Source organism: Sinohyriopsis cumingii, chromosome 3, assembly GCF_028554795.1.
Source record: "Sinohyriopsis cumingii isolate HCF-2022 chromosome 3, ASM2855479v2, whole genome shotgun sequence".
NCBI classification, from domain to species: domain Eukaryota; kingdom Metazoa; phylum Mollusca; class Bivalvia; order Unionida; family Unionidae; genus Sinohyriopsis; species Sinohyriopsis cumingii.
The window spans coordinates 82,441,447-82,466,158 of record NC_142963.1 but is presented as its reverse complement, the minus strand read 5'-3'; the positions used below and the strand labels follow the sequence as shown (position 1 = coordinate 82,466,158).

General features: G+C 33.6%; 1 protein-coding gene across 2 annotated transcripts in view; it reads right to left on the bottom strand.

The window, feature by feature from the left end:
* The window catches only part of LOC149803202 (uncharacterized), a 152,056-nt gene that overhangs the window by 6,778 nt on the left and 120,566 nt on the right, over positions 1 to 24,712 (bottom strand). For both annotated transcript variants that reach the window (XM_089952821.1, XM_089952822.1), the window contains 5 exons: positions 22,141 to 22,262; positions 17,861 to 17,966; positions 15,280 to 15,453; positions 8,767 to 8,817; positions 1,488 to 1,590 (listed from right to left, as the gene is read on the bottom strand). In XM_089952821.1, coding sequence (XP_089808947.1) covers positions 1,488 to 1,590; positions 8,767 to 8,817; positions 15,280 to 15,453; positions 17,861 to 17,966; positions 22,141 to 22,262 — 556 coding nt within the window. The remainder of the gene's footprint in view (positions 1 to 1,487; positions 1,591 to 8,766; positions 8,818 to 15,279; positions 15,454 to 17,860; positions 17,967 to 22,140; positions 22,263 to 24,712) is intronic.

Genomic DNA, 24,712 nt, shown 5'->3' with positions numbered 1-24,712 from the left:
ATGCACATCTGTCTCTTTTGTAATGATTTAAAAAACACGTCTGTCTATTGTAGTCATTATCCATGGGACTTGTTAAATTATGTTTAAATTTAAGCATATTTAATGTTGGTATGTGTAATTGTAAATTTAGATCATCATGTTGAAATTGGTGTTTAAACTCACTGATATTTTGAAATGTTTTAACAAACGTTTTGCACAACAATACAAACAATATTTATGCACAGAAGTATGCACATTCCTCTGTCCTTCAGCAAACAGTATAGACCCATACTCCATATCATGTTATATAACAGCTAATTTTTCCTTCAGCAAACAGTATAGATCCTTGGTCCATAGCATGTTTTATAACAGCTAATCTGTCCTTCAGCAAACAGTATAGACCCTGATTCAATAGCATGTTTTATCACAGCTAATCTGTCCTTCAGCAAACAGAATATACCCTGGCTCCATAGCATGTTATATAACAGCTAATCTGTCCTTCAGCAAACAGTATAGACCCTGATTCCATACCATGTTATTTAACAGCTAATCTGTCCTTCAGCAAACAGTATAGACCCTGATTCCATAGCATGTTATATAACAGCTAATCTGTCCTTCAGCAAACAGTATATACCCGGACCCCATATGTTATATAACAGCTAATCTGTCCTTCAGCAAACAGTATAGACCCTGATTCCATATCATGTTATTTAACAGCTAATCTGTCCTTTAACAAACAGTATAGACCCTGATTCCATATCATGTTATTTAACAGCTAATCTGTCCTTCAACAAACAGTAATGACCCTGACTCCATATCATGTTATTTAACAGCTAATCTGTCCTTCAGCAAACAGTATATACTCTGGCCCCATAGCATGTTATATAACAGCTAATCTGTCCTTTAGCAAACAGTATAGACTCTGGCTCCATAGCATGTTTTATAACAGCTAATCTGTCCTTCAGCAAACAGTATAGACCCTGGTTCCATAGCATATCATATAACAGCTAATCTGTCCTTCAGCAAACAGTATAGACCCTGGCTCCATAGCATGTTTTATAACAGCTAATCTGTCTTTCAGCAAACAGTATAGACCTTAGCTCCATATCATGTTTTATAACAGCTAATCTGTCCTTCAGCAAACAGTATAAAACCTGGCTCCATAGCATGTCATATAACAGCTAATCTGTCCCCTATGCAATACAATTCTGAGCTTAAGTTTGATATTGACTTTCAACTATATCTTATCAGAAGTGACCTTTCAAAAGTAACATCATTTCTGGTTGGCTAGAATAAAATCAGGTTCAAACTCCAGCTCAAGAGTTTTATAACTTTCAGCTGGATGTGTTATACACTGGTAAATAAAGTAGTTGGAGTTTTTGCAGGTGATGGCAATGACACTACACAGTGCTGCCTTAATCTTTATTTATGTTTTTCTCGTGGCACTATATGCTTCACTTTTGCAGGCACCTGAGGGTATTTTGAGCGAAACTTGGTTCATATTATACCTTGTAATTTTTATCTGGTACTCCATTATATCCAAACATTGCACCAAACCAGGCAGCTGATATCACTCCAGTACTGTCACTGTCTCCAGAGTGGAACATGGCCCTGTAATGACCAGATATGGTGTAACTTTCAAAATGAAGTGAAATAAACCATGTCTAACTAGAGGTTAAAGTTCATGTCTAACTAGAGGTTAAAGTTGAATATAAACTTTATTGGACTAGGTTTTAATACTTGCTTACAAGTATAAAAAACAACAAAGGTAACTGAAACATTGATAGTAACTCCAATTTTTTTCACAAATTATTACACATAACTGACATGTTTATGGTTGACCTTGTTGATTAATTAATCAAGAAATGATGATGTGTGTTAAAACCTCTTGGAGTAATATTTTAATGTTCTTTCAAAGGTTGGTTATCTTGAAAATAAAGAGTAACAGATAACGAAAAGTGAACAACTTCATCTGAAAAACCTTGTTATTGATAATTATTTGCAACATGATTATACAATCAAACTTAAACCATTTAATAGCCCTATATCGATATTCTCACTGTCAAGGTCCTGCCAGGATGGCATCCCCGTCTTAAATTTTTCAATGTTCCTCTGTAACTTGCACCCACCATTTACCTTACACTGTGGTCTGTCTGTTTGGACACTGCTGTGCATGGGTTATTGAGGAAGAGGAAGATTAATATTTAAAATAATGGTTGATTGGTTAATTGAAATAAGTTGCCTTAACACATGACCATAGCCACTAGTATGCCTTTGAACTTGTTTTATTCTACCCCCCATTACATGATCCAGTAAAAATGTAATTAATGTGACAATACAACTGAAACATGAATGGCAAGACTTAACCCATTACCTCACAGAGCATAGTTACCCAGTGCAGCACACTATAAATATGATACCTGTTACCTATTTGACTCCATACTCATAGGCCTGCCTGTTAACTGTTAAGCAATGTAGTGTATGTTACGTTTAACAGCAATTTTAACCATTTTACATTTTTGGTACACATCTATTATGTGTGGAAAACTTTAAGGGTAAAGTCCGATTGTTATAGCTGTGTAATTATTTTTCATGGAAGAATTTTTTATGTGCTTTAAAATCTTGAGAGAACTCGTTCACCATCAAGTCAGTGAGACCACTTGACCAACCGTAGCTGCCATTTCTCATACTCGAAATTTACAAGTTTTTTGTCCATGTCTACATCAGTAAGTCATCTGAATTTAATAATTTATAAAAACTAATTGCTGTCTACATCAATATCAGAGCCTTTACCTAAGTTATTGAATCTTTCATAGTTGTGATTCTAATCATGAAAACTTTGTAAGTACTGAATGAAATGTGTGACCTCCATTTTGGAGAGTGGAGATTATGACGCAGTTACTTTAAATAGCAGATATCGACCAGAGCATAAACAGTGACCACGTGATCTGATGTAATTGTCATTTGCAGAAATGAATGTAGTATTTAATAGGGGGTTTTCCCCAAAGGTGGTGCTACGAAAACTGGCTTAAAATGGCTAATGTTTACAGCTGACATCAAAAGACACTTCCATGTGAATGGAGTAGAGACGTCAAAAGGTGCTTCCATGCGAATTGAGTAGAGATGTCAAAAGGTGCTTCCATGCGAATGGAGTAGAGACGTCAAAAGGTGCTTCCATGCGAATGGAGTAGAGACGTCAAAAGGTGCTTCCATGCGAATGGAGTAGAGATGTCAAAAGGTGCTTCCATGCGAATGGAGTAGAGACGTCAAAAGGTGCTTCCATGCGAATGGAGTAGAGATGTCAAAAGGTGCTTCCATGCGAATGGAGTAGAGACATCAAAAGGTGCTTCCATGCGAATGGAGTAGAGACGTCAAAAGGTGCTTACATACGAATGGAGTAGAGACGTCAAAAGGTGCTTACATGCGAATGGAGTAGAAGTGTCCAAAGGCGCTTGCATGAGGTAAAGGGTTAAATGGTATTCATTTTGTAAAATACTGTCAACAGTATGAATAACTAACAGTTCCACAGATACATATTTTGTCATATATTATTTACTGCTAAGAATTTTCTCTTCCTTAAAAACTGAACAAAATATATAAGTTCACTATTAATTGATGTGAATTTCATGAGGTTGGTTCAAATTTCCTGGTACTAATTGCCATTTAGGACCTATTTTATTTTAGTATTTTGTATAAAAAATGGGATTCATACATGCCCCTATATAACAAGCAAGTGCATAAGTTATCTGGGCATGCTAAAATGGGAATCAGTGTATGGTGACTTATATTTAGATGTGCCACTGCATTATACACTAAAACAGATCTATATACAGTGTATAATAATAATAATAATGAGGACTTTGTATAGCGCCTAATCTTTAGAAGCTCTAAGCGCTTTACAACATTAGACAACACCTATAAGATAAAAAACATATATAATGATATGATTACAAACAAAAACACCATGAAATTAGAAAACATCGAAGAAGAAAAAAACATGCTGAGAATATTGAAGGTAGGAAACATTATTAGGTCTTTAAGTTTGTATGCCACTACATGTTAGACTGACATAGAACTGGATGTGCCACTGCATCAAAAGCTGGCATAAAACTAGATGTGCCACAGTGACTGCATTATGTAATGACATTCATCTACATCTGCCACAGAATAACAGAATGGCATATAGCTAAATGTGCCACTGTATAACAGACTGGCATAAGACTAGATGTGCCACTGCATAACAGAATGGCACAGAACTAAATGTGCCACTGCAAAACAGAATGGCATAGAACTAAATGTGCCACTGCATAACAGACTGGCATAGGACTAAATGTGCCATGGCATAACAGACTGGCATAAGACTAGATGTGCCACTGCATAACAGAATAGCATAGAACTAAATGTGCCACTGCATAACAGACTGGCATAGAGCTAAATGTGCCACTGCATAACAGAATGGCATAGAACTAAATGTGCCACTGCATAACAGATTGGCATAAGACTAGATGTGCCACTGCATAACAGATTGGCATAAGACTAGATGTGCCACTGCATAACAGATTGGCATAAGACTAGATGTGCCACTGCATAACAGATTGGCATAAGACTAGATGTGCCACTGCATAACAGATTGGCATAAGACTAGATGTGCCATGGCATGATACACTGGCTTCCAAGTAGTTTTGGAGAAGTAGTGATAACAAACTTGTGTTAATGGAAAGAAGGGTGATGGACAACAGGCCATTCTTTAATCTTTTCTGGTTTATTAAAAGAACGGCTAAAATAAAGAAGAAAATTACTTTAAACATCATAAACAGAAAAAAATACTTTGTGATGCATATTACAAAAAACAGAAATCAGAAGATAAAATGTTTACATTTTCATGAATAGAGATCCCAAAGCTTTGGATGGTTTATATAACATTTTATTGAGTTTTCTGAATAGTCATTGTATAGGTTTCACTGTGTATATTAAATCATAAAGGGTTACAACCATTTATCTTACTTCCATGATAGTTCCCTGAGTAGTCATTATCAGACCTGCCAACCCTAACAATACATTCTCAGTAAGGCAGTCAATATTTTTCTGTAAGTTAGACCAGTTTCCAGTATGGTGTAACAAAATATTATGTATTGCTATTAACGAGTTGAAAAACATGCATATAAAAATGTTTATAGGTATGATTGGAGACTGATGCAGTGAAGTAAACATTATGTTCAACTAAAAAGTGCACTTAGACCTTAAATCACCTCCAGAACAGTTTCACAAACTGCAGTTCCAAAACCTATGGAGCTCTGTGACTTCTTGCCACCTCTCAATTTGATGTAATCCTTTTGGCTTCTTTCTTTCAGTTTCACACAGCAAATCATTTGTTGGGTACCATTTTTAGATAATTCTATAAGTAACAGCTTGATCATGCAGATGTTTTCCATGACAAATTTGTAGCTTAACTGTACTCCTGTGAAGTTAGTCTTGTTCCCTGACAAACTCTACTGAACCTTATAAGAAACCTGGATCTGAATCAAACATGGAAAAGCCAGTATTGGGATTTTATTGTTTTTTCATAAATCCATTTCAGGGTTATGTCAGTAATCATTTAATTCATCTTACTGCCTAGATAGTTCCCTGAGTGGCCATTTTGTACTGTAGATTAGAGTGTGTGTGTGATTTGGATTTTTAACGTAGCTTTAAAAAAAATTCAGTCATATCGCTACAATGTCTGCAGTGTGGCAGTTTATAGTGATGTCTAGCACTGGGGCATCATGCTGCAGATATGTAGCATGATGTCCCACCCAGTCACATTATCCTGACATCAGGTCGACCAGTCTCAACACTAACCTCTTAATGCTGAGCACCAAGCGAGGCAACTGTTAGTACCATGTTTGTAAGTCTTTGGTATGACTTGGCCAAGATCGAACCCATGACCTCCCGCATCCGAGGCAGACACTCTAACCACTAGGCCACCAGAACAGTTATACTGTAGATTAGACTGTTTCATAAGGGTCATCAAAGTCACATGCCTAACTACTTTGCTGAGTTGTTATTTTAAGTCATACTGCTTGATAAAAGGTCATTTAAGGTCACAGCCATTCATCTTACTGCCTTGATAGTTCCCGGAGTGTATTATGAAGCACAGTCATACTTATATAAATACAAATATTCTTGTACACCACTCCCTCGATAACTCGCGCCCGGATAACTCGCGATCCCGCTTATAATGCCGTGTCTGTCTTGGCTCCCGATCTTTTCCAGAGAAAATGTATTTAAAATATCTTTAAAATATGCTGAACATGAAAAAATTACAATAAAAATTGATAAATGAAACCTTGATACATTGCTCGTTTTATCATTGAAAATGGTGATTAATGCCCGTAAAAATATAATCCATATTTTGAAATTTGCAAGTTCTAAAGAAGAATTAATTTCAGAGGTCTCGAAAACGCTTAATTACGCGTATTTGGATGCCAATTTTTGATCTGGGACGCAGAAAATCACTGAGGCGGGAATCCTCCGTACGCATGTAATAGGTGCGCGGGAAAATTCAAAGATTTGCCGGTCCTGTTTCAGCCACCTGCTTTGTGGGAAAATGTGTTGATCAGTTAACTGTGCTGATATTTACAATAACAGAATTCAGTGACTGAAAGACTCTTTGATGTACTGTTGCCATTTTATAAGAGTACATTAGAAAAAAAAAAAAAGAACATGATGCAACAGCTAGGCGGCTAGTTCAAAGGCTTTGACTAGCGGCCGAGTGAGAAAATGTACTGATATTTAGTGATTGACTTCAGAGGCAGAAAGACCCAGTTTTAAAATCCTAGCGAGACCTCTGTTTAAAGATATCATATATTATGTAAGTTTTTATGATAAATAGTTGTCAGTATACTGTAAATAAACAGTCTGGTGAAATAGCGATCAATGAAAACTTCTGGTAAATGCTAACAGGTGGCAACAGAGAATGAAATGAACACCAATTAAACGTCTTCCTGAGTGAAAGTCACGTTCTAATCCTTTAATTCCATTTCAGTGTAAACATTATAATCACAACATATTATGTTCATTGAAAATATGAAAAGAGTCAATCGACCATCACATCGAAACCCGTGAGTACTTCTGTGAGAACCTAATTACATGTACATGCCAGCTTTGTTTTGATCAACAACTTGGGGAAGTGTTTGTTGCATTAAAAAAAAAAATCGATTGCAAGAGACCTTGGGTTAAGGGTCTTGGAGCTGCCTTTGACGTAAAGCAAAACAGTGACAAAGACAACGACGATGATAGTGACTTCGAATGTTTCAGTGAAACTCATGTCATTAACGCTGAGGCTGTTTGGGAGAAATTAGTACAGACTCATGGTCCTGAGATGGGCGTTTCTCTTGATGATATGGAGGAGTGGATTTGTGCTGACAATGATTGCCCCACAGCTGAATACATGTCAGATGAAACTAATTATTTCTATAGCGAACAAATTTGCAGCAAAAGACGATTCTAACTGGAGTAACACAAGTGTTGAAAGTGATGCAGACGCAGATGTTGCACCCCCACCCCTCTGCACAGGAAGCAATCAGATATTTTAATATTGCCATAAGGTGGCTGGAGACCCAAAATGTTGACTACGTAAAGCTCATGCAGTTGAGAAATCTGAGGGATTTTGCTCGCTGGCATAGAAACCAAGAAGTAACACACACAAAAAAAACAAACTGATTTTTTCAAAAAGTGAATTGATATTTGTCAAGCGTGACACAAACGACAAGTATTAACTTGTTCTAATTTACATTGTTTTAAATTTGTAGACTAATTAAATACGTCTGTACTGATTAACCCTTGTTTTTTTGTTTTCCATTTTACTTCTATCACATTCAAAAATATTTATCTATCTATCATTTGATCAACACTGTTTCTCGAAAAGAGTCGATCTTTTGTATATAAAAAAATGTCTAATTTGGATCAAACAATAAAACTAGAACGTATCCAATTCAACATAAAAATTAGTGACATAGTACACAATGTGTGAAGTGGTACACATGTTAAGCGAACGGATACCACATGGAATAATGTTTTCGATGATCGCCTCAATATACTGTAATTTATCCTGAAATTAATGTTGTCCTATGAGGAAATAATAAAGTACACCGTTACGAAGAGATATTTATTAACATTTAATCTCAGAACGATTATAAAGTGAGTATTCAACAGTATAATCTGCCTACCCTGCCCCCCTTATTTCTCCGTTATGTCATCAATCACTTTATTGGTTTTGGGCTTATTTTATAGGTCCCTCGATAACTCACGCCTCACTTATAGTGCGGTCGATGTTTCTGGACCCCGATGTGCGCGAGTTATCGAGGGAGTGGTGTACTTGTACTTATATAAGTATGACTGTATTTCATAAGAGTCACCCAAAATCACAAGAATTAATCTTTATGCATAGGTAAATAAATGACTAATCATTATATAGGTTTTGATTATGTTTTGTTAGGGTCATCCAAAGCCACAATCACTGCTTCAGCAGTTCTGTGATTATATAGGTCTCACTGTGCTTCATAAAGGTAAACCAAAGTTACAACCGATTATCTCTCTGCCTGGGCAGTTCCCCAAGAGGTAAATGTATACACTGGATTGTGCTTCATAAGGGTCATCCAAAGTCACAACTATTTTGATAGTTTAACAATTTTCACGGAGAAATGTCTAAAACCAATTTACATGATTACAGAAGTGACGTTTTATTAACACATGATTTCTACAACATATGACATTTATATCCTTTAAAAAAATATTTGTCATGTTTACCTGTGGCAGAGTTCCTTCCAACTGTTTCCTGCACCAAGAAGTGCATCATATCTGAAAAATTCAAAATATTGAGGGAATAAGGTTTCATTCTATACTCTTTGCATAGATTTTTTTGGGGTCTGGTGGTGCTAAAATCACAATTTAAAAAAGCCCTAATTGATAAAGAAAATAGTTCAAAATCAAATAGAATGTCCAATTTTAGCAATTTACTCCTGAAAATTGTATTTCCAATGGAATCATTTGTTCCCAGCAAGATGGGCATTGGCTCCATTTTCAATCACACAAGAAAAATCCCCACTTTGTCAAAGAATACTTTTCTAACCTGCTCAAAGTGATTACTGATTTGATTATGCAGACTGCATACTGATATTCATTTAAATTTGTCAGCTAAAACCTGTACAATTTCCCAAAAGACAACATTTTTTCTGGATTATGCTGAAAAATTCTGCCTTTAACTCTAGATCTGCACAAATAGTTCAAGGTGTTCTTAGCCATGGTTGTCCCCATGAGAATTTTGTATGCATGGAATAACTTTCTTTTATAAATTAAAAATCACATGAAAATATAAGCTGGAGGAATTGGGTAGAAATTTGCTCATATAAATATACTCTTAACCCTTGATGCAAGTGCACACAGCTTCTGAAAATAGTGTGTACAATGATTGGTCAACATACATGACTATAATATACAAACATTTCAATAGTAATCCACTAAAAACTAAAGAGTAGTTGCATTCACAAAATTATGTCATATACTGCAGGTAGATGAGTCAAAAGGGGCAATAACTCTAACAAAAATCAAGGAAGCACAAAGATTTGTAATGTGCATCTTTTGACAATGGTCATAATATGTACCTAGTTTCACAGTGATCCCCCCAAAAAACTGTAAGACATGTTGTGTTCACAAGATTGCGTCTTGCACTGCATTCAGCTGCAGGGCAAGGGCATTAACTCTAATAAATACTACAAGAATAAAGTGATTGGTTCATATGTGCATCTTCTGGTGATTACTATAATATTTGCTAAGTTTCATAGCAATACATCAAAGACGGCAAGACCAGTTATGCTAATGAGATTTAGCCAGACAAACAGATGGACAGACATTTGGATGGGTGGACAGAGGATTACTGTATACCTTTACCTGCAGAGGTGGAGGTATAAAAATACTACAAATTTACGACTTTTAGTGGGATATCAATTTTGTGGATTATTTGGTTGCTGTAAAGCATGAATTTAAAAACTAACAAAACCATCTGCTTGGTAGAAACAACTGAACTTCCCCAGTGAAAGGGGTCAGTACTGTAAGAGTCAATTTTGGCCCCTAATCAGATTCAGATGTATAGATAAAATATGCCCTTACTTTTCCGTAAATATGTATTTCATTTTTATCAGGAACCACCTTTAATAAAGGAAATGAACAAATAAATAACCAATGGTTTTCTTCTCTGTTGTGGTACCTATATTTGCGGATTATAGATACATTGGCTAAAAAAAGCTATCATGCATATTGTCAAAAAATATATATCTTAAATTGTGCAGTTGCATGTAATGTGCATAATGACGAGACTCATAAAACTTGATTTTTGTTTTGAAACAATGTTTGTAATTCCATTAGGTTTGCTAGATTACCTTTAAAAAAATTATTTTGCACATATACATGTTTAGCACTGACTTGCTGTCAAAATCTAGGCAGAATCACCCCGGAAAGGCAATATATGTATTTCTTGGTCATTTTCTTCACAAAAATGTAGTTTGTTCACTTTGTATGTTAATAATAGTTGAATGTTGATACTGTTTACAGAGAAGAATTAAAAATGTACAAAATGTCAGCGATAAAGGCTGTTTTCTTTATGCATCATTTGGGGGTAAAGCTTAATTTGTTATTAATAAATCAAATAAAAATATACCTTATGATGACGATTGAACCAAAAATTTGATATATTTCTCTAAAATTTATGAGAGAGAGAGAGTAAAATAGATATTAACTATACAGCCTGTGCAGCACTTGTTCAACACATATATCAGTTTTTGACACATTTACTCTCAAGACAATGCATGAACAGGCTCTGGTTTCTTAATATATATCAAATGGATCTCCAGAATAGATGGTATGAAAAAAACAAAATTTAAAGTAAAACAGTTTAATATGAATGTATTTGATCCAGTGCCCAATGTTATCCCACTCATGATTTAATCTTCAACATCATTAATGTGGCATAACCAATTAGAACTCAACATCATGTCATTATTTAAAATTAAAATAAAAAAATACATGGCATTTATCCCTTGAACTGATTCAAATTCAGTAGTTAATATAATCAGGAAAGGGCTCAAGATTTTGTTTCTGGAGAAAATCTTGTGATAGTATTGCATTTATTTCCTCAAGTTTTTCAATTTTACATTAAATGACATGAAAATAAGGAATGGTTACTGGGTAATTATAAATATCTAGACACAAACAACAGTTTCTCTTTATAAAGTTTGTATTCCTGAATCATTGACCTCAAATAAACAAGGTCATATAGCAATGAACTCAACACTGAAAAGAAATGCACCACTTTTTTTATAATGTTAGAATAAAAATGTTAGAATAAAAAAGTAAACAGGAAAATCAGCAAAATTTCTGGTGTGAAAAATGTTTTACAAGTGCATCAATATGGATCCATACTATGTACATGGCTAAGTGTATGCAAACACATTCCCACATTTTATGAACACACATTCTCACTTGTATGTACACACACTCAGTATGCGCACACATTCACACAAGTATGCATACATTCACACATGTATGCACACTCATACATGTATTCACACCCACACCCACACATGTATGCACACATATTCACACATTTATGCACATTCACAGATGTAAGCCATCACACATGTATGCACACACACTCACACATGTATGCAGACACATTCACACATGTATGCACACACATACTTACACATGTATGTACACACACTTACACAGTTATGCACACATATTCACACATGCATGCACACACACTCACACATGTATGCACATACACTCACAGATGTATGCACACACACTCACATGTATGCATATATACTCACAATGTATGCACACACACTCACACATGTATGCACATATGCTCACACATATATGCACACACACTCACATATGTATGCACAGGCCCCGAGAGGCCGAGTGGTCTAAAGTGCTCACCATTACGGATCACTGCTGTCTCACCTCTGTCTGCATGGGTTCGAGCCATGGATTCGGCCAATGTTAGTATGTGAGAAAGCTTGCCAGCAGCTTCTTGTGGGTTGGTGGTTCTTTCTGGGGTTTTCCCGGGTTCTTCCTCCACTATTAATACTGGCTGCCATGTTTAGCCTATCATGTGCTGAAAAACTGGCAAATATGTGACAGATAGGCACCAAAAGATTCTGTCCTCTCCATTTTTTCTTCTCGATATGGCCATTCTTATTGGTTCAATCTTGCACACACACACACATGCACACACACACACACACACACACACACACACACAAATGGTGACAAGCATAATATTTGTGCTAATCAGCACCAGGAAACAGAGAAATGATAAATAATAATGAGCTTGATGAAGAAAAATGTGTAGGTTCTTTTGGGTGAGACCAATTAAGTCCCAAAAATTATGTTTTCCCTTTAAAAATAAAAAAAAAATATTTTTACTTGTATTTGCATTACAAGTAGGTATGTGAGAAAGCTTGGTAGTAGCTTCTTGAGGGTCAGCGGTTCTTTCCGGGGATTTTCTGGGTTCTTCCTCCACCATTAATACTCGCTGCCATGTAAAGCCTATCGTGTGCTGAAAAATGGCATTAAACCCCACAACAATAAGAAGAGTAAAGTTTACAAATGTACAAAGTCAATATAATCCCTTTCTTCAATAAATACTTCTTTGACAACTACTACAATCAATTTTATGTTTCTGTGTTATTGTCAGCTGGATAATGAAATCTAGTCTTCAGCAGAGGATATTGTGAAACAAATGGGAAACAATGAATAATAACACTAACACATACTGCATTCTAAATTTGTTCAATGCTGATTTCAGTACTTTCATAGCCTGCATGTTTATGAATCACATTACTATTTCATACTAAGAAGAGCTTTGTCAGAGTGCAAGATTCATACAAGGGTAGAATATTGTCTACCAAACAAACTAAAACAAATAAATCCTATTTGAAATGATGATGATAAGGAAAAGATAAACTGTAACCATGATTTCTATCAATATTCCATATCTTTTAGACTCGATTAGTAAAATAATACTGCAAGCTGCATTTTGTTGTTGTTGTTGTTGTTGTGGATTGACTTCCTTCATGCACCTCTTCTATATTTATCTACCATCATCCCAATATTCAAAATGTCTCAAATAGTTATAAGACAAAAGTTAAAAAGAATGCAAATGACCAACAACATTTGAATGTCATTTTTTTTTAAAAAGAAAATGTGAGAAAAAAAGGCATTTTTGTGATACTTAGCACTTGAATTGTTTGGTTCATATGTGGTAAACTAAGAACAGTTTGTCTCCATTTTACTTTTCAGTATGAAAGAGTGCAAACAAAAACAGGTTTGAAATTTGCATGTATAAGTGTATTCTGTCCAAAAATAAAACATGTTATTAACTGTGCCTGTAACATTTGAGGTCTTTGAAGATGCAGAAATATGTCAAAATGTGCAGTTTTTGCCAAATATATGCCTTTTTTTTTACTTCACAGTGTTTCACTATATCAAATGTATAGATGTTACAGTGTAAGTGTCAAAATCATGTTATGTATCATTGTAACAGAAATATCAGATTAAGTGAAGTTAATATTTGACCACACAAATGGGCCAAAAATTTCTTTTTTTTGTATATGGTTTCATATGACAACCAAATTGATATTCTAATAAAGGTTATTCATGCATAGATTTATATTCTGTAAAAATACGAAATTGCTTCTCACACGTGGGCCACTTAAACTTGTTTTTAAACAGCTCTAACTGTAGCACAAAACTGCAAGTCACATGTGATGTCATGAGCAGATGCATATGATGTCATATCAAATAATTTTTAAAAAATCAATTGCAATTTGACATTTTTCAAATGTTGAAATAAATTTTCCCATGAAAGTATCAGATCAACTACATTTTTTGCAAATTTGTAAATCTTTAGGCAGGGCAGAATTTGTGGGCCCTTGAAAAAAGTCTCTAGTAGGTCCCTATAAATTACAAATGGTAATGGTGGTGGACCCCCTTACTGTTGTGGGCCATGGAATTTTGTCATAGCTGTCCTGTCTGTGTCCCTGTTTTTTGGGCCAAATATTGACCTTATAGCTCATTAAGAACCAATAAAAAATAAAAAGTACAATAACAATTAGGAACAAATGAAAATAAATTACTTTCCAGTAAACTTAGAAACGAGCACTTCCCAGGGATACATTTATCTCCTTTTTCTTTCTCTTTAGCTGTTTACAGGAAATACTATTTAAAAACAATGGATAAAAGTGATAAAATTTCAATAGTATGGCAACAAACATATACAAGGAATGTTTAGTGCTGGACAAAATAAGCCTATAACAATTTTTGAAATCAATGTTTATCTTGCCTTTTTGTACATCAGCAAAAGGACATAATACTATTTCTGTTCTTATTGGAATTAAATCCATTTCTTCCACTTCCTGCTGCTATCCTAATTACTACATATAACTATTTCCCTGATACAAATAGAGGATGACAGTGATCTGAGAATTTTAAGGACAATTTTACTGCCACAAATGTACGATACAAAATGGATATCTGTGATAGCGAAACCACCAAGTATTCAAATTTTCAAATATATGACATATTTCATTCAAAAAACAATTTTGAAATTTCTGCCAAACTGGGATAAAAATTAATGTTTGCCAGGGTCCTAAATCACAGAAAGAATCTTTACATTGCTATGGCTTCCAAATTTCCAACAATATATAGTTGATTTTGCCATCACAAATTTGGATGTTTAACTAATCAGAATGCACATTACATCCACTGGTGTGGTAGAACAAATGACTGTACTGCAAATCTGGATGTCTGACAAATAAGAATGTACATTACATCCAATACGTGTGACAGAAAAGATAGGTCAGGTCAAGACAGATATAATGTTTGTTGGAGAAAATGTGAGACTGACCACGTCAATGACTACAAGAGGAAAGTGCCTTTGACACTGCACTGTGTAAAATAAAGGATTGATAGATTGATGAAACTGCAGGCATATAAATGCTAAATAATGTTGCTGATACATGTATATACACTGTGGTGAGATCAAAGAGTATAAAAGGTGCTGAACATAAATTATACCACTGAACAAGGCCTATCTCTCTCTCTCTCTCTCCTCTTTTGGACATGACTGGGCAACGACCTTGCAAACTTGAGCTTGCCCAAGCTGAAGTGAACTTGTACCAGGCATTGGACAAGTGAATTTTTGTCCTGCCCTGATATAACAAATATTTTGCCAAAAACCTTCTTTACACAACTCACGCAATCATTGGTGCATCATGGCCACTTGAACCTCCCCAGCCAGAAAAGCTCCATGATTTGTAAGCTTTATCTCGCTCCTCTACGCCATATTGGTCGGGAAAAACAGGTTCAGATTTTCCATCTTCTATACAACGAGTATGTAGATACTGCTTCCAAGCATTTTCAAAGTAGTTCCTGAAATTAAAACATCTAAATGACATTAGAGGCCATATTCATGGGTTTTGAGAGTTATCTACATATAGTTTATATAATAGAATTACCACAAAACTGAATTAAAATTTGAAATATTCATTATTCTTATATACAGAAAATGCTTAAAATCAAAAATTAAGCAGAATGAAATGTACCTAATTAACTGATATTGTGACAGTAACGGTTGACAATGTACTTGTAAAAATAACAAACTGTGACAATTACTGCTGACAATGTACATGTAAGCATGACAAACTGTGATAATTACTGTTGACAATATACATGTAAACACAACAAACTGATAATTACTTTTGACAATGTACCCATAAACATCACAAACTGTGACAATTACTGCTGACAATGTTAATGTAAACATCACAAACTGTGACAATTACTGCTGACAATGTACATGTAAACATCACAAACTGTGACAATTACTATTGACAATGAAACTAACCATTGTAACAGTTACCATACAAGTACCACCACAACAGTGAATATTATATTATTTTGGATACAAGTTGTTTCCCTGTGTCAACAGCTGAACTGTCAGTAAATGCCACAATTTCAAGGTTATGAGGATGAGTAGTAGTTCTCTTTTTAACCTACCTATCTACCTACCTACCAACATATCAACCTATCTACCAACCTTTTAAAACTACCTATTTACCTACATAGATACCAACCTATCTACCTACCTACCAACCTATCTGCCTATGTACCTACATACCATCATATCTACCTACCTTTTTAATCTACCTATTTACCTACCTAGATACCAACCTATCTACCTACCTACCAACCTATCTATCTACCTACCAACATATCAACCTATCTTCCAACCTTTTTAATCTACCTATTTACCTACCTAGATACCAACCTATCTACCTACCTACCTACATACCAACATATCTACCAATCTATTTATTGGTTCAGATTACTCCAGTGGCCTAGTGGTTAGAGTGTCTGCCTTGGATGTGGAAGGTAGTGGGTTTGATCCCCTGCTGAGCCATACCAGATTATAAAAATTGTGCTAACAGCTACCTCACTTTGTGCTCAGTACTAAGAGGTTAGTGTTAGAACTCATTGCCTGGTGTCAGGATAATGTGACTGGGTGGGACATCATGCTACATGTCTGCAGCATACTACACTGCAGGCATCAAAGTGATATGATCAAAAAATTGTTAAATCTACATTAAAACCCCAAATCACATGCACATGTTTATCTGTTTTAAAGTTTCCACAATAGACAGTCATATGGACACTGCCTCTTTATGCCATTTAACTGCAAGGGACAGCCATTTTTAAAAAAAATTGTTTCCCTGTGACATTTAAAGGTATTTGTGATATTTACAGGGTCAACAACAGCACTGCTAATGAATGTCACAATTTCTACATTTGATTTATTGATTTTCATAAATGCAATGTTTAACAGAAATATAGTCTCTGTATATACTATCTGAATAGAATGACTGTAACAGTTGACTGTTTATAGTAACTTGTTGACTATTTTATTAAAATACTGTATCAAATTTCTGAAAGAGTATATCAGGAGGCCACATAATGTTCTTATAAAACTGGCAAAGTGATTGCACAAACATGGATGTAGGAATTGGGGTGGGGTATGAAAGTTTGGAGTTTAAACTGCCAATAAATTTTGGTGTAAATCTTTCTAAAAACTCTGCCAAACTATTGAACTTTCTACTTTTTTCCTGGATGAAGCTCTTCTTAAGAAAAAGAAACATAAAATGAAGTCACTGACTATTTGAGATACTGCATATGACAAAGTTGTAGCAGGTTCAACAAAGAAAATAAAGCATGACTTGGATTTGTAATGAGATAATGAGTTATTTCTGGACTGGCGTGTATAATTTAATGGACAAACAAAGCTTTAATTTCAAATTTGACCCAATATCAAGTTAATTTGTAGCAACTCTCATAAGTCTTGCACAAAATTTGTATACATATGCATGTAATACCGATGTCAAATAAAGGTTGCATGAGTCATCATTTGTAATAGCAACAGACAGTACTGGAAAATACAAACATTTTTTAAAAATTAGCTAATTTCTTAACTTTATTTAATAAAACCTGCATTAATTGAAAATTTAAGTGTCAATCATGCTGTGTAACATCTACCTCAAAATAAATTCTAATATCAAATGTTGTCGAGATAATTAAAATCACATTATTAATTCATTTTATCTGAAACTATTATTTGTAAGAAAACACCTGGTTAAAACTTCTATTAAAATATTCAACAAAATGAAATGGCTTCTGAAAATAATTAAAGATAAAGTGCAATTTGCCTCATATTTCCTGAATTTTTGTGCGTGCAAAGTATTAGAAAGTTTTAATAAGTGAGTTTATTCATGTTTCAAAAACTTACCATGCCATTTGATTTTCTTTCTCATATCTACCTTGATTTTTCACATACTCAAGTGCTTTTGGTAGTGCATCCATTAGACCACAACCCCATTCTTGGACTGGTCGGCCTAACAAAATGAGGAGACATTGAACACTTTGCATGCTTTTAAAAATTTTTGAGGAAAAATTGGGGGTCAAAAATGTACCTCCTCCCAACTCTGAATAGGCATAGGGATTAGTGCTGATGCTGAAAATATATGTATAAATTGCCAACTCATTTCTTTTAATTCTAATTTTCATCAATTTTGTGGTTGCTAGAACCATAAATTGCAAGATTGCAATGAACAATGACCCCTTTGTGGCAACAACAGTACCACAAACTTAAATGCTGACAAACATTTAAATTTTTGCGAATCTATAAATGTTGATATCCACAAAAAGATGAATATTCAATAATTTTTGCCATGAAGTGTTACTTACAGAATGAAAAACATTTTTGTGCATTTGCCTTAAAATTTTGAAAGCCAAAGTTCCAAAATTTGAGTGCACAAATGGGGACTCTATACTCAACCAAGAGCAATTGAGAGCATTTCATTAACTCAGTTCATAAAGGGATCAAATTAAATTTCTGGATGTCAAATATGAGGAAAGGTTTTGAATCCAGATGCCAATAAAAAGTAAATTGTAGCTGTTTACGTTTCAGCATTGCAAAGATAGTGTGATCCTTATTCAAACATGCATATAACTGTACACCTTTAAATTATCGACAAAAGATTAAATGAGAAAGAAAAATAACAAAGACAAACAGTTTTCAATAATTATGCCTGAAATAGATGTTTTAAAAATCCTGGATTCAGGAATTTAGAATTTTTGTAAAAACAAGATAGTTTTTTATATAAATGATTTCGGAAAACTGGAAATTTCTTATTGTTATTTTTCATAACATACTCTGTGAATAGCGGAAAATGCTTAACTGGTGAATTAGTGGTCACATGACAGTTCTTACAGCAATGAATGTTCTGTTGGGAACAACTTAGACTGTGTCAATGGCTTATTAAGCCCAAAAACCAGCTTAAATGTTTTATCCAATTATGGTGTCATGCCTCATTGATACTTTTATGATTTCAGGGTGTGCAATGTATTAATTTGCTCAAACATTGAAATAGTATAAAGTGAAACGAGAATTTGAAATTTCTTTGAATGTAAATAATAAAAATATTATTACATGTTTTGATAGCAATTATATAAAATTCCCAGATGTATATTATCAAGAAACTCCCCCAACTGCTACATTCACATGCAACTTTGGCTACTTTAGCCGTGGGACTTACTCAGTACAACGTCTGCTGCACTCACTTTTGATGACTGTGATCTTAGACATAGTGGATTACTAAATATAATTGTTGAACAAACATTTTCCTATCCAATAAAGATATATATAGTATTTAAGTAGAATACATGATTTACAGGAAGCCAAAGCCTTGATCTGCTATCAATATTTATTTTAAAGTCATTCACTGATGATCTTGACTAATTATTTTTAATAGTAGCAAAATATAAGAAATTATGCGTATGTCCAAACAGAGCCATCAACAAGATTATAATTATTACAAATAGTAATTGGCAGAAAAGATATACAGTTTAATAAAAAATTTATTTGTGAACTTCTAAAATCAAATAAATCAACATTCTGCCAGTAATTCCATAATTTATACACAAGTAATAATTCCAAAGGATTTACTGAAAGAAGGAAATTATGTGTTTTTTTAGGAACTCATATTCTGAAGAAGAAAAAAATTTCTTTGTATATTATTTAGGTACTTGCATACTGAGGAGAACATTATTTGTGTTAGTAAGTACTTGCCTACTTAAAGACTATATTCTTGTGCATTATTTAAGTGTACTCACATACTGAAAGAACAATGTTCTTTTGAGTTATTTGGTAGGTACTTGTATACTGAAAGAACATTCTTTGTGTGTTATTTATGTACTTATATACTAAAATAATATTCATTGTGTATTATTTAGGCACTAATATTCTGAAAGAAGAATAGTTTGTATATATGTATGTACTCATGTACTTAACGAAGAATATTCTCTGTGTCTTTTAGGTACTCATACTGAAAGAAGAATATTCTTTGTGTTTTACTTAGGTACTCATATACTGAAAGAAGAATATTCTCTGTGCTATTTAGGTACTCATATACTGAAAGAAGAATATTATTTGTGTGCTATTTAGGTACTCATATACTGAAAGAATATTCTGTGTTTTATTTAGGTACTCATATACTAAAAGAAGAATATTCTCTGTGCTATTTAGGTACTCATAAACTGAAAGAAGAATATTCTGTGTTATTTAGGTACTCATATTCTTAAAGAAGAATATTCTGTATGTGTTATTTAGGTACTCATATACCAAAAGAAGAATATTCTCCATGTTATTTAGGTACTGATATACTTAAAGAAGAATATTCTGTGTGTTATTTAGGTACTCATATACTGAAAGAAGAATATTCTGTGTGTTACTTAGGTACTCATGTACTTAAAGAAGAATATTCTGTGTGTTATTTAGGTACTCATATATGGAAAGAAGTATATTCTTGGTGTGTTACTTAGGTACTCATATACTTAAAGAAGAATATTCTATGTGTGTTATTTAGGTACTCATATACTGAAAGAAGAATATTCTGTTTGTATTATTTAGGTAATCATAATGAAAGAAGAATATTCTGTGTTATTTAGGTACACATATATTGAAAGAAAAATATTCTGTGTGTTATTTAGGTACTCATGTACAGAAAGAAGAATATTCTGTGTGTGTTATTTAGGTACTCATATACTAAAAGAAGAATATTCTTTGTGTGTCATTTAGGTACTCATATATTGAAAGAACAATGTTCTCTTGAGTTATTTTGTAGGTACTTGATTACTGAAAGAATATTCTTTGTGTGTTATTTAGGTACTCTTGTACTGAAAGAAGAATAGTCTGTGTTATTTAGGTACTCTTATACTGAAAGAAGAATAGTCTGTGTGTTATTTAGGTCCTCATATACTAAAAGAAGAATATTCTTTGCATATTATTTAGGTAATCTTGTACTGAAAGAAGAATAGTTTGTGTGTTATTTAGGTACTCTTATACTGAAAGAAGAATAGTCTTTGTGTGTTATTTAGGTCCTCATATACTAAAAGAAGAATATTCTTTGCATATTATTTAGGTAATCATAACTCAAACACAACTCTTATGTGGGCAAACTCTTGTCATGATGAAAATGCACACTAAGTTTCATGAAGATGTTTTAAACAGTTCACATGATATTAACATGGAAAGTGTGATGACAAGAATTTCAAAAATGTGGACATCATTCTAAAAATACTAATCTGACAAAGCCAAATCTTATACGTGATAAAACTGTTGTCATGGAAAGAAAAGCTTAAAATGTTTCCTGAAGACATCTCAAATAGTTAAGTATCCAGAGAAAACTCTGACTGATGAATAAACACAATCTGTACAAAACATGGGAATGACTCACTTATAAAATGCTGATCAAACAGACTACATTTCTTAGAAGACACGTTATTTAGTCACAATATAAAAACATGCCACATTTAATGATGTTCTCTCAAACGATTCAGATACATTAAATAAAAACAAATGAAAAGATGACTCATACATCTGTCCAAACTTCATCTGGTGTGGGTGTGTGTATAAAAATCATAAAAATATAAATTATATTCAAGAAAAGTTATCATTACAAGACTTCTAAGCCCTTATCATGCTTCAAGAGATGACACTAATGCATGAAAAGTGTAACGATTACTGCTAACTCTTATATTTAGCTCATTTAATTTTTTGCAATGTACATCAATGTAGCATGTTTGTAACATATAATTTTTTAATAGTTTTACATTGACAACATGTGTACCATGAATTATGTATGTTGTTGTAGTAGGCCTGTATAAGGCAGGTGCAATGCCTTTGCATTACACCTCAGCTGTCCTGTGTTTAATTCTTTGTGGCAACTCCTACAAGGTATGTGTTCACGAATAAGTTTGGTGATTTTCCCTGCTCCTCTAGTTCTCTTAAACTTTAAGACTAAAAGTTAAGGGGTGCAAGAAATCCAACAACAGCATGTTGCATAAGTTCAACAACCATATTAAAAAATTTAAGTAAAATAAATAAAGTTGGAAGATAAACAAATCTGCTTCTGATGTAATTAAAAAATTTGTTTATTTGGTTGTCTTACTTTACATGCAAAAGTCTTATGTTCATGAAGGCTTTTCTAATTTACTCTAATTTCTAACCCTGGATTGCATAGGCAGTAAACAAAGCAGAAGCAAGGCTTCCCAGGTAGCCTGTTGGGTGGTGATGTGTCATCCGACCTGACTCCACACTCACAGCTATAAGATCTGACAGGTCACAGGGTCTGGAAGTAGAATCATCGGAAAAATATGAGAATCTGATTAGCAATAATTGTTCAGTTTTATAAACCTTGCATGCTAGATTTTATCATTGCTAACTGTATAAATTACAGGACATTAATTTATAAGTTTCTATCATTGCCGCTTGAAGCACAGAAACCAGAACAAAAGATAGAATTTGCATTAAATTAATTACCTGTATTATCTTTCAGAAAGAATATGATTCTATTCATGTGCCTGTACCATATAAGTATCCCCTAATTTTGTATACACTGTCAATTTATAAAAAGTATGATATTCCTTGTCCATTTTTTTTACACAATCTTTAGGTTGTTTTTTTAAATACATATTTTACAAATACGGTAATTGTTCATGAGAGTTGGAAATTCTTATTGACATTCTGACCCAAAAAATAATGAACAAAAATAATACACAAATTGGCAGGCAAAAAAGTATCTCAATTCATTATTCTTTCATCTTTAACATTACAATTATAGCATAACCCTTCTCTAACAGTCAACTATGTATTTATGCCTTCACATAGTGATATCTGACTCAACCGTTTACTGCAGAGAACTTGAACTATGTAAGGTTTTTTTGTTGCCTCAACATCATTGTGCCATTTCTTTATTGTACAATGAAGCAGTTCATAACAATGATTGATAATTATATTTTCATGTTCAATATACTGATAAATAAAATCTATTATACATTATATACAGATGAATGCTTGGCATAGGTGACAAATTTTGCAGATGCTCCCATTTGCAGAACATATTTCCCAGATGATACACACATTTGATGATAAACCCACACACAACTTTTTACGAATTTTAGATACTTTTTTAAAATACCAAATGGACAGCATAGCACAGCAATATCCCTACCCCCAGCATTTCATCTCATTTACAAGGATGGTTCTCTTGGCTTTTCACAAAAGAAATAATGTCAGCATTTCTTGTCTCCATATTATTTTTCAACATATATTTTGTACAAGTTTAATGTTGAACATGGAGTAAAGAAATGCACTGAAGCACTGAACATGTTAACAGTAGAAGTTACTGTGCCACACAATTAAAATTCAAGGATAAGACCGTGTGTTTTAATTAAGAGCAACATGTCACATATTATATGACGATTCATTAATAAAATAATGAAATTATATGCATACATTAATGTTACATATTTGCTGTAGAAGAAGACTGTTTGTAGAAATATGATTAATATTTTTGAAACAAATAGTCCCTCAACGAAAGTGTTGCTTTACTGGGTGAAAAGAATGCTCAAGAATCCAAGATAAGCTTATTAATTCATTTTAACTGCTGAGTATGGAAAATATATCTAATTATAGAGGAACTGCCAAATATGACATAATAAATATTTTCTTACATGTTATCATGTTCAAAAGATTACAAGAACAAAATTCTATGTTACAGCCACTGACCTTGAATCTGATATCACAGCCAGAAAATCCTTGAACTTGACACAGATAATGTTGAGATATCCTTCATTTGATTAAATTTATATTGCACTTTTTTTTATATAAAAAACTTCTTTTAGTGGCATAATTCAAGACATTCATTATATACATGTATATCCATGAGCTGGGTTTGATAAAAATCCTTTCAAACTTGTTCACGCACCAGAAGGGCTAAAACTCAGAGTTTAAAGCTTTGACCTTTATATCAATGTCAGAGTGCTGATTATCAACTTGTTCACTTGAAGGCAAATGAAGTAAAACACTGAATACCATATATACCCGCATATAAACCTGTTCACTTATAAGCCGACCCCTCAAACTGAATATGTATAAACACTAAAAAGTGCAAGACCCGTGTATAAGCCGAACCACAACTCTAAGACACAAAATGCACGTGGTAAGTTTTAAATGCATTTATTAAGGCAAACTTATATTAATAAAAATTACACATATACTTCTCTCGGGGTTGGCATGTATGATTATTAAAAAGAAATGGTATAAACTTGTTTGAAAAGTAATTTATTTAATTTTCTGTTTTCTTACTGTTTCTGCCTAATTCAAAGTTGTGTATAACTTGATCGAACAATGACAATAATGGAGCATTCACGAGTTGCTGTAACACTTCCTCTCCCTTTTGACTCAACTAGTTTATGCGTTATTGCATTGGACATTTTATATCAGTGCACCAGTAATTATGTTTTCAATTTGCCTTGAAATTGTATATGATCCCAGTATGACAACACAACAAGCAAAAATATGTTTTGATTCAACACTCACAATTAGGCTACTCAGCATATTTATTTGATGGTGTCACCACCTGTACATTGCAGGTTTCAACACGTACTGAATGAAGTACATCCCTCAGAGTCAATTCATGGTCACCACTGCACAAAACTTTAATGATATCTCCAAAATACAATAAAATGAAGTTCCAGAAATAATGTTTGGAAAATCATGCTAATACTGTAAAATCTG